At 39.9% G+C, this 12,388-nt stretch overlaps 1 protein-coding gene across 1 annotated transcript in view; it reads left to right on the top strand.

Annotated features, from left to right (window-relative positions):
• Positions 1 to 12,388, top strand: part of LOC139717267 (neuroendocrine convertase 2-like) — a 45,584-nt gene that overhangs the window by 22,193 nt on the left and 11,003 nt on the right. Inside the window, 2 exon segments of the mRNA XM_071628760.1 lie at positions 3,761 to 3,937; positions 11,696 to 11,804. Coding sequence (XP_071484861.1) covers positions 3,761 to 3,937; positions 11,696 to 11,804 — 286 coding nt within the window.

Raw genomic sequence — 12,388 nt, 5'->3', positions numbered from 1 at the left:
TGAAATAACACTTCGAAATTCATACCTGGACGAAATTCTAGACTTGTCACATCTCAGAATAAAAGATGTCGAAACGGTAAACAGGTAAACAGACTTGAAAAAGGACCAAGGATTATGTCGACTTTACATATTTTTAGTTGTAAAAGAAAGATCCATCAGAGATTAGAGATCAAAGTTCCAATCAATAAATTCTTAGCTATTAAAGACAGAGGAAATAATCCAGCCTGCGTCATGGTTACATATGAATTATCGTCTCCTACAATTTTGAACGACTCTTAGCGCCTACTGCCAACTGTATGTGTCATGCGTCAGACGCACTAACAGGAATTAATGCGCTTACCATTTCAAATGTGAACAGCATTCCCATATGTCATGAGATTCCTCCTATGTAGGTTTTAGAAGTGACAGGTATGAATATTCTCTGTATTCTCAACATCGAAAAACTGAGGTGAAAAAGGAAGCGGAAAATGGGAGGCAGATAGCACGGGAAATCAATAGAAGAAGTCTGAAGGACAGAAAAAAGAAAAGGACAACGGGAGGTGGCTGGTTTAACAATATTATACGGAGACAGAGCAAATAAACCGGTATATAGGTAAGCATCTGAGCGGATTAATCAATCAGAGCAAAGGGGGGAAAAGAATGATCGATAGAGAAATAGAGAAGAAGGGATGTAGGTATATGAGTAGATAGAGAGAGAGAGAAAGCGAGGGGGCGCGGAATGGTAAAGGTGGTTTGACTGCGACAGATGTTGCATTGCAACTTAGCACCATTCCATTAGTACATGATGTCCTCACTCCATTTTCTGTAGTGGGAGCTATACAAGGGGAAACCAGAGATGTGTAAGTATGCGAAATGAAGCCTTGGAATCAGGGGGCAAGCGTTAACATATCCGGTTCCTGCTTTATTAACATCGTATCGACAACATGTAACAAACTCTGGTGTTAAAAAAACAACCCCCCTCAAAAAAAAACAACAACAACAACAATAACCTTCGATATCATGTACTGTACGTATGACGAGTGGCGTATTGACACGAATATGCTCCATTATTGTAACAAGACAAGAAACATTGCCAATTTAACATGAATTTGATTCATAGTTGGCTGTCAACGTTATGGCAAAATAAGTCAGTCATTTCTATAGAATTAGCCAATGCCAAGAATATTTAGAAGAACTAATAATTTCGTTTCCAACAATTACACAGACAGACGTTGTTTGTGAGAATTTTTGCTTCACTGATGTGTTGTCCGCAAACCAGTGAAGGCAATTAATGAAAAGCTAAAACCCTCATACCATGTCATGTCATTTACATTGTAAGCCATTTACTGAGGAATTCCAATCGTTGTCTGATCTTAGCGTTGATTTATCTACGTAGAATGAAATCTCGGAGCTGATGTATACTCCCTGCCCTAAGAATTATGGGCACATGGACAGGCACCGAACACAGTCATGCAGTCACCCACCCACGCCGTAATCATCACAGATACTCGCTCTTTTTTCGCAAAACGGAAGTAATCTTCCTTACAGTGATCATCGTGATGAAATGGATGACTGCCACCCAGTTAATCGGATAAAGTTTCAGGCATTAAATCTGAGGAGGAAAATGATCTGGTTGTGAAATATGATACATGGACATTACTTTAAAAAAAAAAACCGAAATAGAAGTCAGTGTCATTTTACTTTCTCTTCAAATTTTAACAATTTTGTACTTGTGAGTATGATAGTTTGCGATTTTGCTGCTTTGATTATGTTTCATTTTTAGGATCAGAGATCTTGATGGTTTTTGACGATATATAAATTACATTTCCTATATCGATTTCAATCGGTTACTTTGTTGCATACTTTGTATCATTTTGTCGCTGTGATCCAGAGATTCAGAAATTAAAGCAAACCAAACTTTAACGCTTTGAAACATTAATGTACATGAATTTAATTCAGCAAACTGCCGACAGACGTTGCATAATCAATCCAAAAGTATCGTAACGACTCATCAATGTATCAACAAAAGGCTTTTATCAAATGATAATGCAACCTTTCAAAGAATTGTCTACTTGAATAGACACAGATTTAACCATTTTACTTTTTTAATAATATGGAAATATGTTCACTTAGATTTAAAATTTAGTTCCTTGGCAACGTGATGTCATCCTTTATTGGCGCTGACTTTTATCCTATTATTAACCCTTCTCACATACTTGATTTTATTTTATCATGTTGTGTGGAAATTTTTCTCAAAAGTTATTCATTCTGGAGGCCAGATTTCTTGCGTTGTCTGCGGTAGTTTATTTTACTTGGTGTCCATACTTGTTAGTGCGTCACAAGAATACTTAACGTCACTCTGATAAAAGTGGTAGTGGTTTTTCTTTTCTCAGTAAGAAATCAGAAATGAACGCATTTCCGTAGCTCTATCAACAATTTGTAAGTAGGGTCACAAACGTTCTAATCACAAGGGAACAGTGGGTAGTCGTTTCAATCAAACCTGATGAAACGAAGTCTCGTTAGCTGGTGCACCTGGTGCCCGCGGTAACTATGAAATAACTTTGATGAAAATTTCTTCGTCGTCATGACAAGTCCGCACGATCACCAGCGCCACTAACATATGATTTTTTTTTCTTGTTGTCATGGCATTATATAGAACTGTCGTCTGTCTGGGGAGAAGGAAATGAAGCTTATTGCGCCATAGGATAATCACACGAATCAGACTCCTCCATGACAATCAGTTGATTGCATTGATTCTCTTTCTCTTTTCTCTATTTCACAAAAGATTTTCTCCAAGGTGCTCTACTGGTGATTGTTACAAAACGACATAGCAAAAACAAACACACACAAAAAAAAAATCGTGTGAACTCGTTGGAGTAGTCTGAGATTATTTCTCGAAGGACTGTAAGAAAGGGGTTTTCATACGAGGGTAATTAATTGCACGATCAAGCTGTCAAAAATCGCATTCTCAAGAATCATTTGTTTTATTTGTTGATGATACACCGTTCGTGCTCTTCCTCCCCCACTCCCACCCCCACTCCCACTCCCACCCCCACCCCCATCCCCACCCCGCCCCCGTCACTAGCTTTTGCCGATGATAATTCATTTTCAAGCCTTAATCTTGTATTTAAGCTGCAGTTCTCTCGCCAAAATCAATGCAACCACATATTGGATCGTTCTTTGTACGAGTGAGTGTGTGCATGCTGTGTATGTGTTCGCTCGTCCGTGTGCAAAATAATTGAAACACGTCGTGGCGCTAGCCGAGAAACAGGATGCTGCATCCAATACTGGTTGAAGTTTAGTCAGGTGTATGCCGAGAGAGAAAAGGTAATCACGGCGCAGCTAGGTGAATTGCTGCTTTTCTCTTCTGAAGGTCGCATCATGTTATACATGACGTGAACATTAATTTGCATGCTCTGAAGTCTCTTATTGCTCATGTACGCAGGGAATGTGACCACCTCAACTGCTGATACAGTCTTGTAATGATATTCATTAAAGAAAACCCACCCCCGGCTCGGAGAAAGCCACAAAACAAAATTGAAGATTCATCTTATCTCTCCGCCCCCCCCCCCCCCTCCCCTCATGAATTTCGTATCTCCTTGCGTGGGTTCTAAGAAAAATTTCTGTAACGAAGGCCCTACTGTTCAGGGATATTGTCATACACACAGACAGACAGATAAACATACACACACAGATCAAGTATAATTAGGTCTCATAAATCACACCTACATAATCTTATTTCATGACTATGATCTTTTCTCCCTCTCCTCCTTTCATCCAGATTAAACGCGTCGTTCGACAACAAGGCTTCACCCGGGATAAACGCGGTTTCAAGGATTTGAAAAAGCTTTACGAAAAATACGACTACCCGAAGCTGAAGTCAGCGAGCCAAGAGGAACCGAAAACATGGAAGAATGCCCCGTTCAATGATCCTCTCCTATCCAAACAGTGGTATCTCGTAAGTATTGCTTGGGCCCAGTTGCCATGGTAATCTTCCACTGAGATATATATATACCTGTCTTTTTTCATACAGTGATTTGAATGGACTTTATAGGTCTAAAACTGCGAGTTGCTGGTCTACTTTTAATAGTACGCTGTCTCATTGTTACTCTTCCTTTTCTGGCCAATATCTTATGCAATCATGTCCATAGTTACGGCGATTGCATTCCTTTGATGGGATCTGGATGGTGTTGTTAATCTGAATGGCCAGCTTATTCTCTCGCAGTGATTAGATATAGAATGTCATTAATAAACATGCTGATTTCATGGATGGAAGCAAACTAAAAGTTAGCCGCATAAAAACTGGACGTAATCATTCATAACCATAGAAACAATGTCAGCATGTACCTACATTTTGCATAATATTCCCGTCAGTGTGTTAATGGCCTGTGCATTGCACCATAATCCATGATGCTGCGTGAGTAGATAAAATAATATGGTCAAATAAATATGACCTCAACGACTCTTTTATAAAGGACTATTTTCATGATTCCCCTTCCGAGCGACCTATTGTGTTCAGATTTGACCGTATAGGGCCTACTGGTATGACCTCGTAACATTTTATCAAGCATTCTTTCCGTAATGATAGTAAAGTTCACATCTCACGTAGATGTTTTTGCTGACGGGTAGGCTTACGCTTGATACCCGACTCTGCCCCTATCAATAATCACTCCACCCCCACCCTCTCGTGCCCCCATCATCCTCGAGCTTACACCTGATATCCTCGTCAACACCTCAATTTCGGACAACAACCACATAATGGATTAGCCATGGTGGCATTTTTTTTCCTCTTCCATTTACCCCATGTTTGGTCTCGGCCTCTTGTTATTCTTTTCTTTTTCTTCTTTACGTTCATCAAATTGATTTATGTGACGGTCACAACGAGAATGTGGAATGACGAAATGACTTTATTATAAGATACAATCTACCATCGGCTTATACATCCAAGCATGGAACATTCCTGTAATTTTGGTCAGTTAAATGCACAAACCGTATGCAATTATCTGTATTATTTGCTTCCGAAATGCCTGCATTCTAATAGATATTATCTTTGTATTGTAATGAGCAAAATTAAATGATACATGTGCCGTCAGTATGCTGAAAATGGGGAAAAAATGAAGTAACAATCATGTTACGAGATCTTCTTAGTCAAACTTTGTGACAGATTAATCTATTACGCGTATTGCTGTAAGTCGCAATCAATGAATTACTGTTCCCGGCTGTGTAAACAGTTTTTGGTTTCTTTTAACGTCACCAAACCAGGAGTGACAGGTTTGGCTTAAGGAACTAATTCTCATTAGTATTCGGGGGCATTGATGCCTCACACTTTTCATGTCGAGAACAAAAATCCCCCCCCCCCCCACGCCTACACCAATGATCCTCTAAGGCAAGAGGGAAAATGTTGGATGTGAAACTTTAGTAATTCTTTACCCTACCCTTTTCCGGGTCTTTACTCCTGCAAAATCCTTGCTGTTCGATTTCTTTCTATACACTTTCGCGGTTTTTTTTACGCGCTCCTATGTCTTCAATGTATGAGAACATCATAAAGCTGTTGGCAAAATACTATTCGATCTTCAAAGGTGTTCAACTTTAATCGTGTAGCGTTTTCTCGTCAACCTGCCAGTAATCAAAACCCTGTTTTGGAGTCAGGAAATGACCGAAAGATGTTTGTGAACACTTTCAAGGAAGACGTGGATTGCCTGACAGTGCCACTGGGCAATAAAACTGTCGGATAAAGGAAAAGTGAGATAGGGAGAAATATAAAGGAAGACAGGGTGTGTATACGCCAGACACGGGCAGGCTACGTTTGAGAGCGAAGACTGAGGGCCGTATTGGGAATGAAACCACATCCTATTGCTGTGCGTCTCTCTGTGCAGGAAAGCGGGAACCAATCTCACTCTGGAAAAGTAGATGAAAATATATCAGATACAAACCCTTCGGATGTTAAATAATATTGATGGAAAGGTCAGTTTGGAAAAAGATTGTACCATTGATCCATAACATGTACTGTGCTGGGCCTTTGAATGTTTCTGTGACAGATATATGGCGCCATACAAATGCTGTGGATCATCATCATCATCATCACCCAAAGTTTCTCCTCATCCCTCAGAAAGTCTAAAAAAATGGAGGCTTCTCCGCGATATATGCTGTTGCTCCTCTTTCCTTCTGCCTCTTTGTCTGTCTGTCTATTCGTAATGTATGTATCTATCAAACTATCTATCTATCCTTTCGTCTATCCGCCTACCAGTACTGTCAATGTAGAGATTTTTGCGGTGTACCACTTTAACATTATCTGTTTTTCAAGTGGAGGCCTATTACCACTGCGTCCAAAGAAACCACGCCAACCTCAAACTAATGGAGATCCAAGTATTCGTATATATACAGTGGGATTGTCCGGAAGAATCTCCTGCCACATGTGAGCTGAAATACAAAACCATTTTTTTTTTCAGTCTGAGTTTCTTTTCATCTCTCAGAAGGTCTCAAAGAAACCGTAGAGGTTTCCGCGCGGTATGATGTTGTCCCCCATATAATCTTCTATCTATCTGTCTGTTTGTCTGTCTGTCTGTCTGTCCGTCCATCTCCCTATCTATCTATTTGTCTGTCTGCGTGCCTGTCTATCTCTCTATCTGTCTGTCTATCTATCTATCTATTCATCTATCCGCCCACTAATAATATCTCAAGTGGAAGCCCATTGCCACTGCGTCCAAAGAAACCACACCAGTCTCGCGCTAATGAAGTTCCAAGTATTCCTTGTGGGCATTGGTCTGCAAGAATCAACAGCCAATGGCAATTCGATGATTATACAAAATCATTTGCGACTCATGACAATCCATGACATGCCACCGCTATTCGGCACCGTGGTAACACTTTCGCGCTTTGAATACGGAAGGGCGAACATGCAATCACAGTGTGAGCCGAACTCGTGATGCAAATCAGTTATGCGTGTCAATCGACGTCATAATCATCGTCAATCGGATGATCTGTTGATCCTTGGAAAGTGGAGCGTAAGCACTCACGCAAAAGCATTTAGACAATGGGCGACCTATAGGCCTACTAGTATGACGCTTATTAAGCACGGTGTGTTCTTTGCCTGATTTTTTTTTAATAGTTCCATTACAGACACTAGAGCGTTCATTGGATGACACCTTTACCCGATCCTGAAAGACGACAGTATTGACGATTCCCTTTTCTTTCTCTCTCGATCTTTCTCTTCTTCTTCTTCTTCTTCTTCTTTTTTGTGCATTGCTCAATCCAGCTATAACTTCATATCACGGTCACAAAGAAGCCAACTTTAATGATACAGGGAAAGCAGCAGATGAAATTATCTTATCGCACTAATGACAATGGCTTTATTTAGTGCATTTTTATAGTGCATTATAGTTTTGCTGCTATGTGTCCTCAAGCCTGTTGAGATAGTCTGAAGTTGCGAGTAGAAACTAATCACTCAGTCATCAATAAACAACTGTGCATAAGACACTGTTGAGAACCACTGGCACGAGAATCTTTTGCCACTTATTATGTGGTCCACACTCAGAGAAGCACTTTCGGACAAACTCGAAACTAATGAAACGAAGCAATACAAAACATCCTAACGGAAGAAATGTCAGACTCTATAAAAATTCGCAATAACGAGTAGGGCCTATATATTCACGTTCTCGAAGAAAACCGCTTTCATTATGATGGTAACGTGATGACGTTAACGGGATTGTTCTGTATACTTTACGCATAATATGCATTTTATTCTCAAAACGCGCCAAAAACTGCTGTTCTTGGGCATTTTTGGAGCAATATAGTTCTTACATCGTTTCTGTTGTGTTTTCCCCTTGCTAGATACGCATATAGCTACTTTTGCGTTCGAAAAGAAAGCTGCATGGCGTCAAAGTGGATTGCTATCTAAAAAAAAAGTTTTAAAGAAATCTTATTTCATGGTAGGATGCTGTTACCTCACAGAGGATTGAATATATTAGCCTATCTTGACTACGTCTGTTGATGGAATGGTGTCTGAAGGAAATTACGGTTAAAAAAAATAAGCAATCACTGGGAGTGTACAACCAAACTTGACCTTTTCCAGTCGCGATGGAACAGACTACTCAAAGATCACAAACCGAACGTGAGCCGCCGAGCGTCAAAGAAAAGGCGCGGCAAACTCTAATATCCCGCCTGCTGACGGCCATTGGAAATGTATTGACATCATTAGCAAACCTGAGCAAACACATCGGCTGCCAAAGCCGGGAGAGCACTAATTTATCTGTCGAGAGATATTCCCCGAGGTGCTGTCGGCGCGGCCCAACGGTCAGAGAGCGATGGGGATATAGGAGAGCACAGCCGTCCGCAAACATCTTGTCGAATTGCCCGGCATGAGTAGGGACTGTTCCTTCTCAAGAGACGCACACTTCAAAACGTCTTCGTCCCACAAGTACTGCTGTGGACTTCGGCCCGGATTGGTCCAATGGGGCCGTGGGTGGAAGCAGTACTAGCAGTCATAAACACTTTACAACTTGTAGCAACATGAGATCAACAGTGGACAGAGTATTAAGAGCAGATGATGTCGTGAATTCCACGTCCGTTCAAGACTACGATGGATGGAAGGAGCAAAAATAAATCGCTAATATATGTCACATTTTTTCTAATCCAAAGGAGGAAGCAGATATTTTGCTACTTTCAGCATGTTAGCTGTTGTCACAACAGAGAGTAAGTTCGTGACTGAAATATTAGTTAGAGCACCCGACGGTACATCCACTGGATTGTCGTGGCTCAGGGATTTAGCATTCTGATCAGTCAGACGAGCCTCTAAACTTAATAACCCGTCGTTTTCCGTTGAAGTATCCTTGCGTCGTCCCAGTCTCATTAAACGTCCACTGTACTAAGCGATGACTGCGGATACTGGATCTTATTTCTCAAACACTTATCCCCCATTGTGAAAACACCATTGTTGACAGTATGTAGTCAAATAATGATAATTACAAAAGAATGGGATATTCAAGATCGATGTTTTATGGTGTAATTGTTGTTGTCCTTTTTGAAATTAAGAAGGTAAACTTCCCATTTTCTCCCATGCTTTGTATGGAAGAATAGAAAATGTTGTATTTTCTTGCTTCCATTTCTTGCATTAATTGAATATACCTCGAAGAATATGATACTCCCACGTCTGTGGCCATGGAAACTGCTGATATTGTAATTACCTAAAATATATCAAGACGGTTGACAGAACCTGATTTTTTTTTCTAGACATGCCGGATCTATCATTTACGCTCACGATAAAAGCATGAGAACAAAATTAATCAAGGTGACCATCACCTAATTTAGTGTAGAAATATCCATTTCCATGACGCAATTCCTAAAACCCGGCATACAAAGGTTACACTTAGCACTAAATTCTATTTCTACATGGATACCATGCTATCTCTAAAATCAAACGGGGAAGTGTCCTTTGGCAGGACAAAGTATAAAGAAGAATGCTATGGACAATCCTCAATGTGTAAATTTGAGACCGTCACAGCATTAAAATCCATTGATCCATTTCAATACATTGATTATTTCTTGTACTCTACTAACATATATATCATAGCAATGATTTCATTGGTATGCATTTTTTTTTCAAGCAAGACAAATCATATAAACATAATTCTTCCCTAGCCTGGCGGCCCTTTGAGGAAATAAATCGAAAAAGTACATCAACACTTAATCTAAGTTATACAGCAACTTGATAACCCAGTAATTGCCACATTGTATATCCTATATTTCAATTCAATTCAATTCAAAGGTTTTATTTTCACTTCTTTCAACAGAATGTACAAAAAATATAGATTCGACATGTGTTTGAAGGAATCATACATAGGTAGCAAAGAATAACATTTGTCAATAATCATTACAAAATTAGGCATTTTTCATACAGACATATTTATACATTCTGCGAAAAAAAAAAGTGGAGGTACCCACTCAAAAGACTATGCTTGTACAACGTGGGCACCTCACAGGAAGAAAAAAAAAGTGAAAACTTAACTACAAGTGTGCGGGATGAAAAAAGAAGTGGAAAGGGGGAAAGGGAAGAAGCAGAAATACAAGTAAAGAGACGAGACAACTAAGAACAGAAAGCCTAGATCAATCGGTACATTCAAGATCAAACCAACAGAGACTATTAGCCATATTAGAAGTGTAGAGCGTTGAAAGCGACAAGAAAGTGATATATACAATTGTATGGAATTGCTGATAGCAGAGCACATTATCTGTTCTGTGAAGGCACGTAAGTTTGCAATAGGAAAAACAGGGGATGCGATGCGGAATTCCGCGAAAGACGCGACCTAACTAGCCTATGAAAAATCAATAACATCCTGGTGCTTACAAAACCTACTTACTGAAAAAGATAAACAAACAAAATTAATTTCTTTCTGTTACATTGTAAGACTTAAGAAGGAATGATTTCAATCTTTTTTTAAATGAAAACAAAGAAGGAGCATTTTTTATGTCTGGACTAAGGGAGTTCCAGAATCTTGGGCCTGTATATATAAATGTCTGCTGAGCTAACACAGTTCTAAGCAGGGGCAAATGAAATTCATTAGACTGTCTTGTTGGGTAACTATGGTATGTCAGGTTACGAGGAAACATAGAATCCAATATAAGCGGAAGACAGTTATTATTATAACTATACATAAATTGTCCTAAATGAAATAAAATTGAGGGGATCTAAAGTCACCACTTGTTACTCTCTAGTGGCTGTTCAGAGTGAGCACAAGCAGGCATAAGATTTGTCAGACATCTATAACTATGGTGGGAAAAGAACTTTCGAAGAGCTTTATATAGTTGGTTGGCAGCATAGGTTGATCGATGGGCAAAGCGCGCTGAGGCGGACATTCCATAAATGAGTCGAGATTGAATGCTCGTGTTGTGAGGGAGGAGGGGGAAAAAACAAAATGCAAGCACGCCGCTATTTGGTGGTCTGTTCGAAGTAATGGAATAAGGGGGGAAAGAAGTGCAGCAAACTTCATCTTGAGGGTGTTAATGTCACCATTGATTTGCATGGCAGGATTGACTCAGATATGTGAGGAGACGAGAGCGACGGACAAAATCTTTCAGATTTTTTTATTCATTTTTATTATTATTTTTTTTTACCGATAGCACTCACGATGGCATAATGCCATTTCCAGGATTTGAATTCATTCGCATTTCCCTCGGGATAGGCGAGAAAAGCCTCTGACCTAATAAAAGCTTTCTAGAAGTCATATCGTCCGCAATGAAGGAGAGCGAAGTCCCGCCGAATTATCTTCCCTGCATTTGCGCTTTTAGAATTCATTTCACTTCGAAGTAATGTCATTAATCACCCGCATGCAAAATTCATGTGTATTTCTCGCGGCAAAACCCCGGGCCATCAATCTCAATGCTTGTTTATTTCGCTCTACCCTTTATGTATGCTTCTGTACACTTGCTAATGTATGTGAGTATGTTCACGCATATTTTGATATATAACTACGTATACAATCATATCACCATTCCTCAATGTACGTGAACGAATCTTTAACCGAATTCACTGATCTGTTATTTGCTTTTTTTAATCGAAATTTGCGAGTTAGAAAACTGAAACTTTCAATGTATTATTTTCTCTCTCTCTCTGCCTTTTTTTTTTCTCTCTCTCTCTCACATGCACACACACGCATACCTACACACACACGTACACACAATCTTTCCCTCTCAATTTCACACACTCACTCTTCACGTGCAGAAAAATGTCGGTCAGGCAAACGGTAGACCAGGACTGGATTTGAACGTGGAGGAAGCATGGAAAGCTGGCTACACTGGAAAAGGGGTTACCATAGCAATCATGGATGACGGTGAGTTGTGAGGCAACCGATTTTCGCACAAAAAAAAAATGCACACAATGGTCCAAATTCACGAGAGCCGTACAATTTTGAACCGTGGGTTTAAATCATGGATTGATTGTACCGCAGGTTTGTGCCATGGTACAAAAATTTGCATTTCACGAAGGAGGTACAATTTTTAACCTTGTTCTTATTTTGTACCAGGGCTAAGTAGACCATGATTTAAAATATCGCTTTCTTGCATTCGGGCCAGTAAGTGACGCAGATCTTTGGTATTACCTTAATCCGTGTCTATGTTGAATGTCCAATTTGAACACTTGCGGCCTAACTTTGATGGGGCGGGGGGGGGGGGGGGGGGGGGGGGGGAGGGTGGATGAGGACCAGGCACTTAGAAATACGATGCCTGAAAACATCAATATCTATTATGACCTTAAAGATCGCTTCAGCTATCATAGGCCCTATGTGTCATGTATACTAAAGTTCGGCAAATCTGCCAAATGTATAGTGATTTGTTTCTCGGCCAAAATTATCATGAAACTACCATTTTAATCTCACTTTTTGCACTCTAAACTAAGCACTAAAACTACAAACTCTGA

Source organism: Diadema antillarum, unplaced genomic scaffold (assembly GCF_040938485.1).
Source record: "Diadema antillarum isolate AM-2024a unplaced genomic scaffold, OU_Dant_1.0 scf00000074, whole genome shotgun sequence".
NCBI classification, from domain to species: Eukaryota; Metazoa; Echinodermata; class Echinoidea; order Diadematoida; family Diadematidae; genus Diadema; species Diadema antillarum.
The sequence above is the reverse complement of the archived record's forward strand: the minus strand, read 5'-3'. Positions and strand labels throughout refer to the sequence as shown.